This window comes from Pezoporus wallicus, unplaced genomic scaffold, assembly GCF_028554395.1.
Source record: "Pezoporus wallicus isolate ANWC-B61680 ecotype Strahan unplaced genomic scaffold, APGP_CSIRO_Pwel_v1 scaffold_7107, whole genome shotgun sequence".
Taxonomy (NCBI): domain Eukaryota; kingdom Metazoa; phylum Chordata; class Aves; order Psittaciformes; family Psittacidae; genus Pezoporus; species Pezoporus wallicus.
In genome coordinates, this window is record NW_026642114.1 from 8,096,201 (window position 1) to 8,117,055 (window position 20,855).

A 20,855-nucleotide genomic window follows, 5' to 3' on the forward strand; every position below is an offset into this window, starting at 1 on the left:
GATGGGTTCAAATCTAAGGGTTATGTTACCTGGTCATTGGGCAGGGAGGTTGTTTTAATGAAAGAGATCCACAGAACACACCGGTCTGACTCATTTCTTCCAGAAATGAATGCAGAAATCCTCCTCTCGAACCTCTGCCTTGGAGAAACAAACACAGGTAACTCTAGTAGCTGTCTAACCATGGACTGGCATTCTCGGCCCCTTACTTATGCTTGTTGCACAGACCTAAGGCATACAGCAAATTTAATCAACAAAGACATTTCACATTGGATGTTTCCACCCTTTCAGGAGCAAAGGAAACATTGCCATCAGTAAGAATAAGGACCTCTCTTGTCTACAGCTCATGCAAGAAAGCTGCAGCTGCGCAGGCTGCAACTGAGCTGACACAGGAGGGCTCTGTTCAGGGAGGGAAAAGACAAACAAGGCCTCTGTGTCAGGAACAGTGAGGCTCTCATCTGCATGATTTCACCCTTGCTGTGCTCTTTAGGCAACAGCAGTCACAGGTCACAACTGCATAAATTCCATTAAACGCAAGATTCTAGAAAGCAATATGAATATTGAGCTCTAACTGTAAATACAGTAGATCCAATCTGGAATAGTAAACTAGTTACACATGTAACAGTATTTATTTATGATGTTATTAGAAGTAAAGAGATGGACATTATCTTGGTCTCTATCTGACATGCTTTCCTTGCCTCGCTGCAAAGTTCAAAACTGGCAAATTCATACATTATGCAGCTGGCAATGGGTGGGTTTTTTGTCTATTGACCCCAAACTTCTGGGAGCAAAAGCAGCAGAGAATTTTCTCTGTGGCCTCTTGGCAATCCTGCTGGATTAAACTACTACTGAAGACAAAAACACAGGTCTATTTATACAGTAAATCTTGAAGAGCATATTTTAAGACAAAATGACACTTGCCTTTTTGTTGATGTTTCTCAGTGCACTTTACTTAGGTTCCTCCTATTCCTTGTGAAAGAAGAAAGCAGACTTCCAAGAAGTTGTGTCCATTTACTATGAGAATTTAAACATTTAAAAAGGATTTGCAGCCAGTTAAATAGCTTGTTTCCACATGAATGAAAGCTATTCTTTGACAGAGTAGTTTTTGAGACTTTCATGATCATTTTCCCGTTTGGGGGTTTCACCACCTCGTGTCTGCTTTTGTCTCCAATTCCAGATGGTCCAAGGACAGGGAGAAGGTTAAAAGTGATCGAGCAATGGTGCTTGGGCACAACACGTGTGTTTGTTTCTGCAAACTGACACACCACAGAAGCTGTTCAAATGCACTGGGGAGCTCTTCACATTCTTTGGATCCTCATACACAGCTTAGCTCCTGCAATACCGCTAGGCTGACAGTGGTCGGAGCAGTGTCAGAGGAACTGCACAGAATGGTATTTTGCTTAAGGGAGGTTTTGGGGGGGCATTTGGGGTTTTTGCTCAGAAGAGCATGGTTTGGAAGTCTCTGATGGTTTTCATCAGTCAGCCAGAAGCAGCCTGGTATCACAGTGCTCTCTGCAGCTACTGCGAAGACAGGCTCATCTTCTTCCAGAGCAGCTTGGCCTGAGGAAGATTACCACTGCTAGGCAAACATCTCCCTCATTACCTCAGGCAGACCTCTAGGAGGTAGAGCAGAGCTCCAAACTTCCATGCTGGCTACCGCAGCACACAAGAACAAGGTGGTACAAGACACCTAAATTAAAACAATGCACAAAGCTTAGTCATACATTTAAGGTCACACACCTGGATTGTCAGCTGGGTATGACTTAAACCATGACACTTTACACCAAATCATAACAGCATGAAGAATATCCCATTCCTTTCCTATCACTTCCCACTCTTCCTCAAAACCCAAGTATGTGTTTAGAAAAGGGTCAAATACTCTGCAAAACCCATTAATGCCATTTCTTAAGTTTCAGAGAGACTTGTCACTAGTATAACACCTTCCCTTTATGGCAGAAAGCACACTATGTTCAACATAACCCTAATTCTCTTGACAAGAAATCAGAGGTATAAGACTTGATTTTTTCCAGTGCAGAAGGTGCACATAGAGTCAGGGGAAGCGTTCATACAGGTTCAGCCACGTAATGCAACCAGCTAGTCCCCCTCTGTATAGAGTGAACAGTCATCTCCAGAGTACAGATTAGCTTTTTCTCTACACTTCTTTATCTATAAAACAAAAGGCCGCCGTGTTCATGTAAGACATACTTTAACTGTTGCCCAGATTACTAATGTAATTAATGGAAAATAGGGTAAGTGCACAATATTAATAAAAGATTTTTTAAGTGGTGCAAAATACACAGCAGCATAAGGTAATTTTTGAGAAAGTGTGCAATTTCCACTTTCAAAGGATGCTGAAACATTATGCTTCACCCCAGAGCTAAAGCAATACATAAAATGTGGAAGACATACCTTGCAGCAAGAGACCAAACAACTCCATCTGTTTTCTTTACGAATTAAGAGGTACTTACATGGGAAAGAGTTTAGTAACAGTAAGCAGTTTATGTTTCTCAAACAAAGCAGCAGCTTTGAGAGCCAGAAGCTGAAACTAGACAAATCCAAACTAGAAATTAGGCATGTAGCTTTAGGAATGCAGGTAATGAAAAGCTAAAACAACTTACCTGAGGCTTCAGCAAACTCAGTGTCATTTAAGTTCGGTCCTCCCAACAGAAAAAGGAATTCTGTGTCTCAGAGGATAGTGGCTTGATTTCTACTGTGGTTTCTTTTGTACACAAAGTCTGATACTGTCATCATAATGACCTTAAGCTTTTATCAATCTATAGTAAAAAGTGTGAAAACAAGTGTTACGTGATTTGTAAGAGCTGACTGTATTGTGGTGTTTTATCTTTGAGCACACACAAACAGGGAAAACACACTGAAGTGAACTTAAGTGAACTGTGCAATATACGTGCTTAGTATGGATGTACAGAAGATCCTGTGTTATCTGGAAAAGGCAATGTCCAAGGTCATTGCAGTGCAAGAACATGAGAAAATTTGGGTTAAATGAGAACGCTTGGAATGCTTACTTAAAATTGTGCTTGGTTAATGAAGTGCATGGTTAGGATGTTGCAACATATCATGACAGCAAGATTACTGATATAAGCTTGACAGAGTAATATGTGTAGTTAATAACAATTATACTTAATGTATTAACCAACATGGCTACAAAATGCTAAAAAAAAAAAGTCATATTCCATTTTATTGAAGGGTTTGGCCCTTCAGAGCTTTTCCACAAGTAGTATTTTTAGGTCCCGTGTTGCCTTGCTCAAAGCTGCAATGAAATAAAGTAACAGCTTTCATTTTCAATATAATAAAGATAACCCTATTTCTTGGCATCTGCTTAAATAAAACCAATTTGCTGTACTAATCTTACTTTAACAGATCAGAAATGAACATACCAAAGGCAAATAGATAGTTTCTATTTAATCTCAGTCTAATTTGCCTATCAATGTGAAATCTACTACAAATCAGGCCAGAAAGTAGCCTGAAGCATTAATTTAATTTGTGTCAACAAAAGGAAGGCTTATCTCCACAAACTTGCTGCCAATTTTTCAACTCTTCAAAATAAAAATGCACTCCTTGTTCACAGGAGGAGCAAGAGTACCTGAAGAAGGATGCATAGAATGCTTACAACAAATCTTGCTGTGTTTCAGAGAACAAGCCTTATGAAAATAGCCACCTGTTGGGTTCTCAGAGATGAAAGCAGAAACACTAACTTAGATTTCATGTTCTTTAATCAAGAAACACAGTCTATTAGGTTCAGCCAACATTTCCCTGCATTGATGCATGTATATGCAAACACAGTTGATCTGATGTATTTCAGTCAGTTGTAGTAATATATTTACTTTTGATTATTTGCTTTTGCAACTTCTCCAACTTCTTGCTGTTCAGCTTTTAAATAGCTTCGAAACTCCCTCTATGTTGCACTCCAGAAAAAGACAAAACAAAGACAATGTACCAAGTTAGCTCTTCCACATATCCATAGCAGGGATGCTGAAAAACTGCCCAAAAGACTAAACTTGTCACAAAGCTCAGTTTAATTTGACAATCATCATAAGGCATCCATGTAAATTTAAAATTCCCCACCAATGTGTCACATATATTCTCCATGACATGTTACAGTGGAGCCCTGGGATTCCAAAAGCTGCTAGTGGTTACTGGTCTTGGCTGGGCTGCTGCTGCTAGCAGTGGGGACCAGGAGACGCAACACCAACAGTGGCAACTTGGGAAGTGGAAAATCAGCTTGCACAGATCTCATTCAATAGAACAACAAACAGAAAGAGATTTGTGCAGAAAGCATCATTCTCCGTCCTTTCTGGAAAAAAAAAAGGGAATTAAAAGGATAATCCCGATTCAAGAAACAAAGAGCAGAGCTTGGAGTTCTGAAGCCTAACAATGCTGATGACCCATTTTAAAAACTATGAAGCACTAGAGAGGCCTGAGTTCATTATTGCTTTATCCCAGTTCAGCCCAGGCTAAGGCTATGGTGAAGTCCAAATTAATTTAAAGCCAGAAAATGCAGATCCAGTAACAGCACCTAAGTCCCCATCCACACATGGGTGTAAACAGATAGTTTCTGTGAAAAAAAAAACAACAGAAAACCAACAAAAGAAACAAAGGCAAAACAAAACAAAAAAGAAAAAAACCCAAAAACAAACCCCACAAAAAAAAAAAACAACTCCCTAATTTCCCCTCTTCCTGTGCTATGTAGATCCCCATAGCAGGGCTAAAATAAAATTTGCCCCAAATTATATATATTTTTTCTCACATCTCCTTTAGCTGAGCCTCTTCCAAATGTTTCACTTTTCATTCCAACTAGTTCTCTATCCTGGTGATACATCAGCTCAGAGATGCTTTGTGGGTGCTCACTGAGTGGCACACAGGTACCCACACATTAGAAACGATGTGGTGCAGTCTTAAGAACCACTAGGTGTACTCTCTAATACCCAACAATGCTTTGCCCTCCCCTTCCTGAGACTGAATGGTGCAGATGGAAGAGAGTATCTTCCCATCGTGCATGCCTGGCCAGTGAGCAAGAGAAATAGCATGCTGTGTAAATGAAATGGCATCTTACCACCACAATCACAAGTCAGAAAACAGACTTGAGTAAAGCAGGGCTTAAAAGTCTTCTATCAAAAAGGAGGGTGCTTCCCTCAGGCTATCATATGACAGGGCAACTGTTATTCGGACAAATATTATTCAAGGCAGTAAAATTTAGCACAATCTCCATGGTTGACTTACAGGCCTAATTTATACTAGGGATCTTCAAAACAAACAAAACCCAAATTTAAATTAAAGGTCCTGTTAATTCTTCCAAAAGGACAGAATAGAAGATAGAGTGCATGGGACAAACACATGTGCTACACATCCTAACACACAAAGGTTGCAGCTAGACTTGTCAAAAGTTAAAAAGATTTAGGCATCCAGCTAGTACCAGAATTGATGGCTTTGACCTGATTTTAACTTTTTTGAAAATTCAAGCCTACACATTTCTTTACTGCCCTTCTCATTGAGTGTAAAGGGAAAACTGAAGGAAGGGTTAACTACAGAAGGATTTCAAATACATCATAAGGTTTCCCATTATTATTATTTAGCCACCTAGGGGCAAGGGGGAACAGGAGCTATTTAAAATTAGTTTCTTAATTACTTAAGCATTAGTCCCCTACCTCCCAATCACAACACCTCCATCACAGTAAGGAGCATAACATGAAAACTTGTTTGCTCCCACCAACAATTCCTCAGTCTCTCCTTTGCAGAACTTCAGTCCAAATATCAGGGTAATGACAGCTTGACACATACACACTCTCCAGCACCATACACATGGCAAGCAGGACATGCCTCAGTGGCCTCAGACACAAAAAAAAAAAAACACAAAAAAACCAAAACAAACAAACAAACAAAAAAAAAAAAAAAAGGGAAAGCAAGCAATCAACTGAAAACCCCATAACCACCAACCCACAGACTTGGAGAAACCATCCAGAAGAGCCTCAGGAAAGGGAACTATCCACTTTCCATTGAGAAGCAACTGCCCAGGAATCTCTGCCCAGTATAAACTGAATAAAAATATCCACCCCACAGCTGAAGGAGGTCTCTGAAATCTGGCAGTGTCACACGCTGGATACTTGAAGGCACATTTGCTTTGTGTTTTGGGAGACAAATCCAGTTACAACAACACACTGCAGCTGCAGGGCTGAAGGAAAGGAGGTGATGCTTGGTATCTTTCCTGTTTCTGTCCCCACTTTCAAGCTTCATGGCTGGCATAAACTGGTGTTCTAGGCAGACACATTAACATCCCTGAGTGAAATGGCACCATTTGTGGCCTCTGAGGCTTTGTCCTCAAGCACCATTGCTGGTGTGTCTGTAGTGACTGCTGTAGTGTCAATGGCAGGAAATGGATTCAAGCCCTGTGATAAGATCTGTTGGATGGTTTTCCGAAGATTGGGGTGCAGCTGGTTTTGGGTCTGGTAAAAAATTTCTAAGGCAAAAGACTTGAGGGTGCCAGTGCAAAGGTCCTCGTAAAGTGGAATTGTATACATCCGAGACATCTGCAAAAAAGGAAAACTAGATAATGTCACTTCAATCAAAGTCAAGAGGTTCAGCTCTCCTACAGCTACACTCCAACAGCCCTGAATGACTTCAGACTGGAAACAATACATTCCTTCAAAAGACAGCCAAGTCTATTCTAGAGAAGTTTAATGTAAAGATTTTTATGAACGATAATAAAAAAAACATTTGTTCTCTAAGACTAAGCTACTTCCACAAATAACAGAACTATTTTTAAAAGATTGAGAAGAGGCCACAGAGAACACATGCATTAACCTTTTGCTCCTGCACAATAAAAACTAGTGTAAGGAATTTGATGAGCCCTAGTCTTGCCTGAAGTATAAATATTCAATCACATTATTTAGTAGTGCGAAAATATCCGGTCTCGAAAAGGCAGAGCTGCTACAAAGCAACACAAAAAATGCACTGGGCAGAGCTGGGACAAAGGTATCGAGTTAGGCTAGAAAAGCAGAGATTATCTGTAGGCATTTCAAATGACATCTGCCCATTCCTCCCCGCCCGCTAGCAGGTGAGCCACGCTCAGCCCCTTAGCAACACACCTGGTCTACACTTGGCCAGGAAGCAGAAGTTCCAAGGTCTTTCACGTCGCATTTCTCATGCACATGTCTCATGCACTGAGAGGTGCAGTGATTTTAATCCAGCAGTTAGTACCTGGTTTTCCAAGAAGCGACGGACTTTGTAAAGGTCTGGATAATAGTCATTTCGGACTACAATCTGCAACCAGCGGATACGGATTTCTGCATTCATGGAGTCCAGCTGAGAGGAGTAACATTCCGAAAGCTTTTTTATCACCTCTGAAGAGAGTACATACACAGAGAAAGAACTATGACCTATTTTGTTGAGTTTGAGGGTGTCAGAGAATAACGAATCATTAAATCTCAGAATCATAGAATGGTTTGGGTTAGAAAGGACTTTTTTGCTCAAAGCTGCATCCAACCTGGCTTCATGTTAATGATAAGGTCAATGAGGGATAGGGCTTTTTAGAATTAATTATTACAGGAACACTTTTCTGCTATCCTGATAGAGTACTCACCACGTGGCAGTGGTGACCCATCCAGCAATCTGTCCAAGAAAAGTACGGTTTGGAACGTTCTCCATTTAGTGAGGTCAACCCTGCTGGCAGCAGCAGAGTCCAGAGGCTCTGTGGTCCAGAGTTTGAAGAGCGTCTCCACCGGTCTGGTCAGACTGGATCCCTGAGATAAGTCTGGCTCAGCTAATGGAGGTCCTGTAGCATTGAGCCAACGTTCAAACTCCAGTCCTGGAACAAGGAGCACCAAAAATGTGGAGCAGGAAGCTCTGCAGGTGGCTTGGCTGCCTCAAGGCTCAGTATCGGTCAGTACAGTTAAGAGAGGTTCTAACAATAGCAAATCAGACTGACCCATAGTTACAGCAACATTAATGTCTTAGCAGCCCCAGCAGGCTAGCTTATGCTACACCAGGAAAAATGCCAGCAACACTCTCCGAATTTAACCATGAGTTCTCTAGAGTTCACCCTTACAGTGGGTAAGTACAAGAAATGCACACGCTTTTAAGACAGCCAGGCCAACAAGTGTCTGTGATCAAACAATCTTCTAATATAAGATTTTTTTGTGCATGCGTTTCTCTTCCTCTGACTTTTTTAGGAAGATTGAAGAATAAGGGGAAAACCTGCTTCATTAAAAAAAAAAAAAAAAAAATGAGGGTGCTGACTGAACTCCTGCCCAGAAGCAAAACCAAGCAATTGTAAATGTATTTTTAAAATCAATAACTAAAAAAAAAAAAAAAACAAAAGTTTCTCCAAAAGCAGCAGAACTAGCAGAGCCTGGTTTCCAACAGAGCTCCTCCCCTTAACCCTTTACCACCTCAGCACTTTCCTAACCCTTGGCAATACTTCCTGTTCCACACCATCCACCCTAAAACTCCTCTCTCCTGCATCCCCTGAATATTAGCCAGGCAAAAGTTAGCATGGGCTGTGGTTAATTCATTAGCCAATCAGTGGGCCAAATAAAACTGCTGAGCTCACACTGCAGCTTTTCCTTCAGTAGGCCTGCTTATCTGCATCTCTCCACAAAGCTTGTAGGAACCTAGTGTTCTTAATAGCTGTACTCCACTGCCAGTCTGGTTTAAACTAACCAACAGGTTCAGTGATTACTTACCAGGATGGACACATGGCAGGATAACATTAGTCTCATTTCTTTAAACAAGTGGGCTAATAAGCACCTAGTAGTTTCCTGACCTTCCATAAATCCACACACAGCTATAAATAGGGGATGTAAGAGAGTGTGAAACATTATGGAAGAGATTTTATCTGCATGGGTGGGACCTTGGGAAAAGTTACAGTTCTCAAAGCAAGTTGTCTGTAATTCAAGTAGATGAAATTTCAAAGTGCATTCACCTTTTCCCTGCATTTGAGCATGTGTAAATCTCACATGCAGTAATCACGATGTCTGCAGCATGAAAGATGAGTTCCTGAGAAAGTTAACTGAGGGCCACTCAGCTAATCAATGCCAAAATTGTCAGCAATTTAAGATGTTCTCATTCCCCAACTGAAGGGAGTAACAATAAATTACAACCATTTCTGTCACAAACATGTGGCTGTTGCCAAAGGGGTCTGTTTACCTTAGAATTTTCTTATACATCCTCAAAACCAAGCACAAAATTTACCATCCAGATTTTCTACAGTGTTTACAGTTAACTAAGTAAACTTCCTACCTGCTTTGCTCTCAACACATTGCTCTTTCAGCTCTGGAAAAAAATTCAGGAAGGAATCCAGAAGATCTTGAGCAACAACACTGGTAAATTTGTACTTCTCAATGTAGGCCTGAAACAGTAAAAGGGATAAATTATGGATAGGAGAAAGACAGCTTCCTTTCAATGTAGAGCCACTACATGCAACAACAATAATAATAATAATAATAAAATAAAAATAAACCTATATAAAATAAAATATATTTTCTATATAGAATAAAAATAAAATAAAAATTAAAAAAAATAGTTAAAAAACAACAACAAACAAAATAGAGATGGAAACATAAAGCAAGCATTTGGAAGGTTTAAAAAATAAAATAAAATAAAATAAAAAAAAAAAATCAAGAAAAATATTCTCCCTCCTTCCCCCAGCTGAGGAAAGCACCATAATAAGAAAAAAACTGGGTAGCTGCAAATACACTGACAGCTCAGTACAGCTTTTCTTCTGATACAGATCACAGATACATCAACATATCAAGGGCAGGAAGGTCTCCTCATACTTGACACTAGTGGAAAGTCAGAACACAGCTGGCCACTGTATTATTCACTAATAAATTACGGACTAAAGACACCCTTACAAAATTAAAGATAAGAGAAAGATGGATGGGAAGAGGAGATGAAAAGCATGCATGCAGCAAAAAGAAAAAGCTGCATGAATTGTTTCACTTCAAAAAACAAGTCAATAGCTGACATAATTTTCTATATGTTTTGCAAATGTACTTCAAGGCACGAAACCTGCCTCAATACAGGAAATCATGTTCTTTGTCACCCTGGCTTAAAACCCACAAGCTACTACTTTTTAGTAGTGAATAAAGTCACATCGTTCCAGTTACAGACAATCTATGCTGGAACAGCTTTCTATTATTTAAACACAGAACAAGAGGCAACAAAAATATACTACTACTCTGTATTTAGTACCCCTTAAATTCAGAATCTGAGATGACAGGAGCATGAGTACATTCACTGAAGAGAAATCTTGTAGAAACAATCATCTCAGTTGGCAGCCAGGCAAAAACCACTCTCCCTTCTCAGACACACTGGTATTTGACTTTAGCCCTATCAATTAGCCACAGGGACAAAACTAGGTGAGGGGAGGGGGAGAATAGTTCTGAATCTTAAGAGAAACTCATGCTTATTTACACTCACTCTTAGGAAGGAGTCAAAGTGTCTTGGGTCACCACAGAGCTGGGACAGGTAGTAAACAAAGCAGTAGCCTTTCTCATAGGTGAAGAGGTTCATTAAATTACTAGGATTTACACCTGAAAAGAGATGACAACCACTTTATAAGAAACTCTAATGAGGCCAATAATTTCCAACCCTTCCAAGTATACAGACCCCTTAGAGATCACCAAGTCAAGATGTAGTGACTTAAGAATGAAACAAGCCTGTGCCAGTACATTTAATTTACTGCAGTAAACCCATAGGCTGAGTTAAAAATTAAAATAATAAAAATAATAAAAATAAAGAAAAAAAATCAACCATTGTAAGCTCAGTATTAATTCCCAAAGGAATAAGTCACTTCAAATTAGAAATCACTGAAAACTGGCATATAAAGACAAATCCCTTTTTTTCCCCCTAAGTGCCAAATTCAGAGAGCCACCATACCACAAGTTTTTAAAGATACTCGTATAAATTAATCACTACTTGTTCCTTTTTTGAGACTTCTAACACATGCTTTTCCATTCCACTTAGTTCCAGTATCACCTCCAGCTGCATTTTAGGTCATTTTAAATACCACCTAGATTGAAGACTGCTTTACAGTTTCAATAGTGACCACAGAAGTAGAGAACTATCAGTGAAGAAGATACATGATGCTGGAGTGCAGATGTGCAGGTAGCTCAGGGGATAACCAAAGAGCCTCTGCACCTCTGCACAGCTCACTCAACAGGAAAGCAAGTACATATGCTTATCTATATGCTTATGCATACATACATAGTTCTTACATGAACACATAAAAAAGGAACATTTAATAGCACAGGATTTTATATGGTGTTTCCAAACATTTTCATTTTCAAACTACTTTATTTTACATATTCAGAAGCTCAAACCACACAGCTTTCAAGGCAGTTTTTCATGCTGCCTCTACTCAGTGAGTCTGTTCTGTTCTTAAGCAGAACAATATTTATAAAAATGAGTTACCCAACTTTGAAGAAAACTTGAAGGCACGTTTCCTTATTTACTTTTAGACTGGTTTACAAACAAGTATTTCTTTTTTCTTTCTTTTATAAGGGATACGGAAAAAATAGTCTTTTTTGGTCTATATTCCAGCATCAATACACAGAAATTTTGTGTACAGCAGCTTCAGCCAAAAGTAATACCTGGCTCTAGTTTAACCTGAAGCTTGCTGACTGGGTTGTCTTCTCCAAGGAGTTTCATCTGTCTGTGGAGAGCATCAAGGCGGAATGCAGTCTCCAAACATGTGAAGGCAGCTCCTACAGAGAAAGAAACTTATTAGTGGGAAAAATGACTAGCAAAACCTAATCTGTGCAGAGGTAGCACATGTACAAAATAAAAGCTAATGAAGACGTCAAAGACAACAGAACAGAATCACAGTATGTAACAGCAGAGAAACTTGAGCGCAAAAAATACTCGCAGTCTGTAATGAAAGTCAGAACCTAAACCAGTGCATTTACTTGTTCTGATTATACAGCAGGCTGAACTGAAGCAGCATGAAAGCTATGCTAAAGTTATATCCTTGACATCACCTTATCAGTTCTTGCAATCATTGGAATGAGTACTACACAGGTAACTTTCAAGGAGCAATCAAGTGCTACAAAAAAGTAATGTCACTGGTAGTAGACACACGATTCCATATTCGGTGCCAAGGACAGTACTAAGCAAATGTCACCTCTTGGGTGAAAACAGAAAAGGGTTACATTTAGTTGGTATATTACAGATCCTGTGGATCTATTTTTAAAGCTTTATCTAGAATCCTACCCATACTGTATCATACACCTGACACTGATTAGGACTTCTTTTTTTTTTTACAGCTGTGACTGGGTAGGCTGCTCTTCGCTCTTACTGCATTGTAAAGCATTCCAAGCTTTCAAGCCAAACTAGCTGTATTACACTGGCAAGTCAAGAGATCTTTCCTATGCCACTGGAGATGTAAAAAGATGTGGAAAATGGATTCTCAGGTTCAGAAGATACTTAACATCCATCACTATTAACACTTTAGGTTTCTTTGTGAAGTCTTCAACTTCAAAAACAGGACTTACTACAGAGATGCAAGTCTCAGGGTCTCAATGTACATACACAGGAAACTGATATAAGCAAAATAAGAATTAAGAACCAGGATATATGTGGAAGATAGAAGAATCTGTACTGGCAGAGAAAGGAGTGGATGTGCTTAATAGGGGAAATCAAGAACTAGGATAGCTACCATTAACAGCAATTACTTTAAGCTACAGGAAGGAGGATTAAGCAAGATCTAAGAGGTGTGGTAATAGTTAGTGGACTCCAATTTCTGTAAACAATGTCATTACAAAGATGCCTTTTTTATTGACAACAGAAGATACTCCAGACATTATGTCAGAAATGGCAGGATTTAGATCAGAGGTTTGTCTTGGAAACAAAACAGAATGCAAAAAGGGCTTACAAAAGAATGGCACAGGGAAAAGCATTTCTTAGTTTCCCGAAAAACTGTTGCTTGAAACAAGCAGTTCTAAATTTCAAGAGAATAGACCAAAATCAGCAAGGATCTTGTCCTATGTCAGAGAGACAAACTACAAAGTGATAGAGAACAGCCAGCATCTTCTGACTTGCTCACATCACTGCCATGAATAATATAACATTATAAGAACAGACCTAACCACTGAGAATTGCTTAACATAAAAGACCTTTCAAAAATATATAATATACATTGTAACCTCTCCATATATGCTCAGAGCACTTCCTTCCCTAAACTTCATTATCATCAGCTCATCTCCAGACGCAATATAAATTAATAAAAACAAAGGCATCTTTCTAAACACTCTCTGCCAAGGTTTCCAGGATTTTTTCCAAGATTGTTTACAGCAGACATGTGAGACTACACATGATATAGGCTTTTAAGAACATAATGCCACAAACTAGAGAAGTGTATGTTCCCATTATTCACTTCAACAAAAAATCCCAATAAACTGAAAACCAGTAGGAATTATTTACTACTAAGATATTCTAAAGACAGTACCATGTCTGACCTGTGAAATTCACTGATACAAGCAAAGGCAGGGCCGTACAATTCTAGAGGAAGCCTCAAACAGATAAACGGACAGCTACACAGATGTGTCCTTTTTTTCTTTTTAAGTGCTATTGCTATCATTCTTTCCTATAGTGGGTAGCTACCAGCTGAGCAGGATTAGACAGACACTTGAGGATAGTTAGTCCACAATGTAAACATCTTATATCTCTCTGAAGCATCTTCTGCTTACCTTGCTCTGACATACAAATGTCTGCCTGGTACCATAATTCCAAAGTTCCCACAAGCATCTTTACAATGCTGTGCTAACAAACCTCGCCCAAGCCCCTATTACCTTATCAGCTATTGATTCCACTCAAAGCCAAGATAACATCAGACTCTAAGCATCTAAGATGCTAAATGCAAAGTCTGGGGCCACGTGTGTTCCAGAAATAGGAAAAAACAACCAAACAAAAAAAACAGCTCCCTACGGACTTTTGAGCCCCCAAGACAAATATTCTATGCAGCCAACTCTTAACAACTGGTTAGATATAGCATAAGGAGAAACATTTCTGCATCTGTACCATAGGTCTCTGTGGTGATCCGGCGTTGTGCATATGTGGCCAGCCCCTCGCTCAGCCACATCTCCTCCCATGTAGCGTTGGTGACTGCATTTCCAAACCAGCTGTGGGCAACTTCATGAATGACATCAATGATCAAAAACTCATCACTCTCCAAAATAGAAGAGATGATGAAGGTCAGGCATGGGTTTTCCATGGCAACAATAGGGAAGGATGGTGGAAGAAAAACAATGTCATATCTAAAAGTAGGGAGAGAGGAAGAGGGGAGAAAGGAGAGAGGTAAATTGCAGCTATTTCAAAACACACTCACAGTAACTTTTTTTATTTTCTTCCTTTAGGGAAGGCACTTCTGAGACTCTTTTGTGACTTCAGGAGCAAGATTTCTAGGGCAGCAATGCCTAATTCTTCTGCTTACACTACATAAACTACTACACACACAGTGTTGAGCCCCCACAGGCTCCCAGGAAAGAAAGAGGTCAGGAAGCTATAGAATTAATTGATGTGGTATACCTGCAGTGTCAGCAAAACAACTCTGGTTTCTCTGCTTCAGAATGTAACAATACTATTTGTTTTGCTTTCCACATTTCCCTATTACCTATGATCAGCACTGGCACACTCAGCCATGTTCTCAGATTATTTCAAGCAACATTTTGTAAGATAACATCACTACGTTCTTCCTGCTTACCTTTAGCAAAGAAATATAGGAAGCCTTTGTAAACATTTTCTCCTATCCAAAGAAAGCAAGCATTCTCTCAAAAATATTCTCTTTTAATACAGAGTCAGATACTATTAATGTTGGGTTTAGGGACTAGGACTCTCAGCAAGTCTGTCCTGAGTCAGGTTTTCAACATGCTCAGGCATAGCACAACAAATATATGTCAAGTACCATATGTAAAAGTAAATAAGATAAATAAAACTGCCATGTATTTTAAATGGTGTCCAGCCCAACACTGGACTTGCATCACAAAACACTACAGTATGAAAAAACCTTCATTCCTCAGGCAAGTTCCACTGTTTAGAGACCTCCAATTCTGCCCACCAGTCCAAAAGCACCACATGCTTCCATAATCCTCTCTGCCATGTGCAGAGACAGAACTCCAGTTTGTTTCCACCTACTACAGTGCTTCCAGTTGAGAAGCTTGTTTGTCCTACTATTGCTAGCACAGGAAGAAAACATGATCATTTCTTTCTATTTTTTTCCCATTACACATTCCTGAGAAACTTATTAAACTCACCGTCCCCATATATATGGGCCATACAGACTCTCTGCAGCCGTCAACCAGCGCTCAACAATGCCAGAAAGCTTGCTGATGGCTGTTGGCAGCAGGCAAGGCTCAGCCCACACTCTGCTCCTGTCACAAAACAGAAAACATCAGGTGATGCTTCAGCAAACTGAATTATCTCTCAGAAAAAATAGCCTGACTTCTCACCACATTTCTATGTATGGTAATAGTGCTGAGAAGTCCCACATCAGACTTGGGCTTTCTTTAGGCTAACACTCTATGCATACATGGCAGGAGAGAACCAAAGATCTCTTAAATAAGGCAATGAGATAAATAGCTGTAATAACTACGCGGTCAAGAGGACAATATCTTGCCAGTGCAGTGCCATGAATTTATTTACATCCAAAAAACCCACGAACTCTCTGAACACTAACACCTCACAGTCCCAACTGTTCCCTTATCAACATATGACTCAATATATTTACTACTTATAACATGAAGCACTGTAGAGAGACATAAAAAGCAGAACCAACTCAATGCAAATCTTACCTAGGACCTATGTCTGCATGTATTAGGTCTCCTGCTACCAGGGCCACAAGGTAGGCAGGAACTGGATATTCCATGTAAAACTGGTATACACCTTCCTCTTCTAAGTAGGTACTTTGGGTGGTACTCATCAACACCTGTATGCCTGCTGGAGCCTGGAACACCAACATCATACACATCAACTCACTTGATCACAGCTGAATGACTACACCACAGATATCTCTGGGGTTTTTCATCTATGTCTGAGGATGTATATTAAAATCAATCATTTAAATAACACAAAATGCAAGATTTCTGCAAGTTTTTTAGACCACATCAGCCCAGCCCAGGAAAACATACCAACTAAAAATATTACTCCTCACATATTGCATAGGTCTTATGCCAGCTGCCCCAGAAGTGCCCAGATACCAAATTATTTCATCTACACAAAATGCAAAATTATTTGATGCTGCTTTCATAAAACTTTGAGGTTTTTCCTTTCAAGAACTGATAAAATACAGCTGAATATTACCACCAATAACCACTACTGAAAATGACTAGCCAAATTCCCTCTATCATATTATCCATTTCATGGTTACTCTTTCAGCACTGAGTACAGGGAAGGCAAGACCCAAGCATGACAGGCAACAGAGTTACCTTTGTGGCAGTAACCTGTTTCTGGCCCAACAACCAGAACGGGATCTAAAAAAACTCCTAACACTGTCATGATTAATATTTTATATATGTACATATACCATGTAACTATACTGTCACAAATTAACAGCAGCTTAGCACTCCATGAACCATTTACACCCCTCTGGTCTCTTACCTTGACAGTAGCTGAGTAGGTGCATTTCACTGCTGGTGTATCAAAGCAGGGGAAGAAAGACCGGTTACACACTGAGTGGCCCTGTGTGAAGACAAATGGCTTGGCATTGCCATACGTCAGTTCTGGATCCAGCCACCAGATCTGTTGAAACATGATGTAAAGAAGAGGTGAGGGAAAATGACAAAATCACAAGGACAAACTGCCAAAAACCAAAACCTGAAATCAAGAGGATTGTGGGCGGAAAAGAAACACCTCAGTTGTTTGGCTCCCCATACGAATACTTGGCACAGGGCACATTTCCATTTCCAACAATACGTCTTTCTACTCCTGTTTATTTGCTGTGACTACTCAGAGTGATTTCCTGCTGTCTCAACACTGAGTGGTGCCACACAACACAATGTCTTCCAGCCCCTCGCTACTTCTGTTATATCGATTTTCTTGGTTATAACAGGCCCCTAATCAAACATCCACATGACTTTCTTCTCAGAGGGAGAACTCTGAATATCTTCATGTTTTTAATTTGACATGAACAGGAGCAGTAGGGGTCAGGTAATGCAAGCTGGAAAAAAAAGAAAAAAAGAGTAACACAAACCCACCAACCAAAAACGTGAGGCTGAGCAGTGTACACAACATTATCTGTGACCCTGACACTGCCCGGCCGGCTGAAGCATCCAACATTTTGACACTATGTAAAAAAAGTCAGTATAGGTAAGAAACATCTGGTCAATGACACTGGAGGCCTTTTTTTACAGAATGGATAAGGAGATTCTGGGTGGTCACTAAAAGCAAAGCAAAAAAACCCACCCCTGAGCATGTCAATTTGCAGTATCAAACAGCAAATAAATCAAGAGTCAGACCCCTGGCAAACAATTAGACTAAGAAAAATGTGAAAAAGTGCAGTTATTTGCCTTTTTGGTTTTTCTGTTTCAAATGTAATGTTTATGCTTTCACATGCTCCCTGCCTCAAACTTTGAAGTGTAGGAACAATTTTAAACAAGGATTTTCTTGTAATCCTAGAACCCTGGAGCTATAATTCTACAGAAAATATCAAATATTGTGAAACTTGCAATAAAGTTGTAACCACTGGAAGTCTTGGGAACAGTCAAGCACCAGGAATAAAACCTCTGAGTCTGCTGAATTCCTAGATCAAAGCAACCAATAAATCTGAATTCAGGGAACAGCAGTTAGCACACACACTAGTTCAGTTCTGGGCCTCAAAAGAAAGCAATGAAGTACTTATAGAAGAAAAGCCTGGGTACTATGTCTGTGCTCGTTTTAACAACGTATTACAATTCTGTCTCATAGTTAACCTCTCTGGGTTCTGGAAGTCAAAAGCTTTCTCTCTTTTCCTCTGTCCTATAAAGTTACTCTTTGTTAACCTCCTCCCTTGCTTTTAGACCCTTCTCCTCAGATGCCTGCATGCCCCTCTCCCAAATCATCCACTTCAGTAGCACTCCCAGGGATCAGTGAAGGATACGGGGAGCACTGTCAGCAGCTTTCAGTTATTCATAGAGGTTCACGCTTCCACTGGCAAATGTGGGTTATTTTGGGGGTTTTTAGGTGGAAGGTGTTACAAAATTAAAAACTTTTACCTAGAAGTAAAATTAATCTCAGAGCAGCATTCTTTCCTTGAAATTTGTTTTTAAGATTGCCTTCTTCCGCTTCAAGCCTGTTGTGCCAGAAACATGCTTAAAAGCATGACTTCTGATGAACCCTGTCTCATGTACACTGCAGGGGCTAAGGCTATGTGACTATTCAAATTCCACATGCTGCATTTCAGCCTCTCAATGGCCAAATCCGTAGGTTACAGTTGAGGTGCACTGCATCACTATGGATTTCCACACCGTGGATACCTGCATTTCATAGCAATGAATATAATCTCTGTGATGTGATGTTATGGAACTGGAGACAACTATTCCAGAAAACATTTGAGAACACACATCTCATTAAAACCTTCAGTTTGAAACTAATAGCTTCCACCCAGAACACATATTCACATAAAAATTCAAGTGCTATGTTTTAATGCATGGTAGTGGCTTTCTAATGATCTAGGAAGGAGCCTCAGAAATTAAGTTTTTAAATATCTGCCCCAATGCCAACTTTTAAAAACACTCCTTTACCACTGGCTTTGTGCTCATATTACAACAAGTCTGACTTACAAACTGTATCATTGGCCCTGCTAAAGAGACTCACCTTCAAAAGGTCCTGCTTCCCTTGCTTTTTTGAGACAGAAAAGGCTAACAAAGAAAACAGAGAGATAAGACACCACTGGACCTAAGTTGCAACACTAGAGTAGGAAGGAAAAAGGGGCTGACAGACAGTGTGTTTAGAGCAGAGAGATAAGCGGAAGTTCTCCATGACCAGCACAGGAAAAAAACTTAAGCAGGAAGCAAAGGGGAATGGAGAAGCCAATTCTCGTTTACAAAAATTAAGGACTATTTCTTTTCAACTCGTCCCCCTTTATTTGACATTTGGTTGAAGTTAAATGAAGCACCAGCCCCACAGGCCAAGAGGGAAAACATTTGCAGAGGATGAAGCACTTTTTCCCCGTTTCCTAATGTCTGCAGCTACATGGCAAGCCTCCGTCTCTCCTTCCAGATGCACTTGGAACAATGATGAAAGTTATCCTGAAACAATATAAATAGATCTGTAATATAAATAGATCAGGCTATGCTGCCAGACAGAGGCAGGGCTCTGGACTTGGGAAAATGAGCACAAACAGCATCCCAGAAAGGAGTGCATGAAGCAGGGTGCTGCTGGGGGCGGAGCACTACTCAGGGGCAGAGCAGTACTCGGGACCGTTTCAGAGTTGTAATGCCACAGCTTCTGTTCTAGACCAACAACAAGCCTCTTCACCTGACAACAAAGTAAAATACACTTCCGAGATACGGAGGAAGTGACAGGAGCAACAATGCACACACCTGGACAGCAAGCCACTGTGAAGAATCAGGACGAATCTAATGGAACAACAGGGAAGCTTACACACTGCAAAAAGGGCTGTCCTTAGTGCTAAATCCTGAAGATGAGGAAATGTTACCAATTTTTTAAACCAGAACACAGAACAGGGTTTGCACTGAAGGTTGTCATGGAAAGAAAATAGCACTGGTGTTAACACATACACTGCCAAATCAGGTGTGACACAGTGGGCAAGAGCTGGATGTAGATTTTTCTCCCTAGGGAAGGAAAAATAAAAAAAAAAAGCTTCTAAAAGAGTATAGAACCAAGAAGTAAGGGGGCGAGGGAAAAGAAAAGGAGAAAGAGCCAGGCTACTGTCACTGACACACCTGATTAATGTGTGCCTTCAGCCCACACTATGTGAGATACAAAATGTTTATGACGGCCTCACTTCAGATGTAAACTGGTGATGTACCAAGCATATGGTTTCCTAACAGCACAGGGAGCTGGAATGCTCTGTGAAAGGCAGAATTAATCTCTCAGCTGTCTCTCAATGTCCATCAAACAACCAAAGATCTTGGCTCCTTCCTCCACACAAGAAATAATGGGACAGTCAAATAACATATCCAGATGGCTCAAACCAAGTATATCAAGGCAACAGGTTTCTAATTTTAAACAGACTACTGTCTCCGCTGCTGATCTTACTGCCAACACACCCATGCTGCAGTGTAATGTAACATGAATTCACTGTTTTATAGGTCCCACAAGTATGCTAAGGGTCCCACAGAAAATAAACCCTGACCCAAACAGATTATGATCACAGGAAGGCCAAAGAAAACAGAACTTTTAGGAGAGAGACATCTAACACTGTGAAGTCACTTCAATAACACAGAGAAAAAAGGACTGGGAGAAATTATACTAGACATGAGTATAAATCAGGTCACCCTCATGCACATACGTGTTACTCATCCCTACTAAAATGCAACACTGGGCTGAACAACAACCATGACAGAGAGCACTACAATGGCACAGACTGACTTGAGATCCAAAACCAAATAGTTCAGCATGCTTGAACGCAAAGGTGCTACTCAAGGACAAATATTCTGCCAGCCAAAACCTACAACAGTGAGCAAGGAAACCGGGTACAATTTATGGGAGTGAGCATGCCTGCTTCTACTTTTCAGTATCACCTGAAAAGGGCAATGCATGCCCCTGACAGTGTAACCATCAATAATCTTTTGACATGAGTCCTTGCAGCTTCATTTCAACTGAAGCAATACACACCATTAAAGGTACAATAGGCTTCAAAAGACAGGAAGAAAAATAGCTGGTTCACATCTGACCCAGGGGACGCAAGA

General features: G+C 40.1%; 1 protein-coding gene across 1 annotated transcript in view; it reads right to left on the bottom strand.

Moving 5' to 3' along the window:
• Positions 1-5,918: 5,918 nt before the first annotated feature.
• ABCC5 (ATP binding cassette subfamily C member 5) overlaps positions 5,919-20,855 on the bottom strand; it is a 68,610-nt gene continuing 53,673 nt past the window's right edge. Inside the window, exons 31-40 of the mRNA XM_057426999.1 lie at positions 16,603-16,743; positions 15,798-15,949; positions 15,261-15,377; positions 14,029-14,264; positions 11,604-11,717; positions 10,432-10,544; positions 9,250-9,358; positions 7,592-7,816; positions 7,210-7,352; positions 5,919-6,539 (exon numbers count right to left, since the gene is read on the bottom strand). Of these exons, the coding sequence (XP_057282982.1) occupies positions 6,267-6,539; positions 7,210-7,352; positions 7,592-7,816; positions 9,250-9,358; positions 10,432-10,544; positions 11,604-11,717; positions 14,029-14,264; positions 15,261-15,377; positions 15,798-15,949; positions 16,603-16,743 (1,623 nt within the window). The 3' untranslated portion in view covers positions 5,919-6,266. The remainder of the gene's footprint in view (positions 6,540-7,209; positions 7,353-7,591; positions 7,817-9,249; positions 9,359-10,431; positions 10,545-11,603; positions 11,718-14,028; positions 14,265-15,260; positions 15,378-15,797; positions 15,950-16,602; positions 16,744-20,855) is intronic.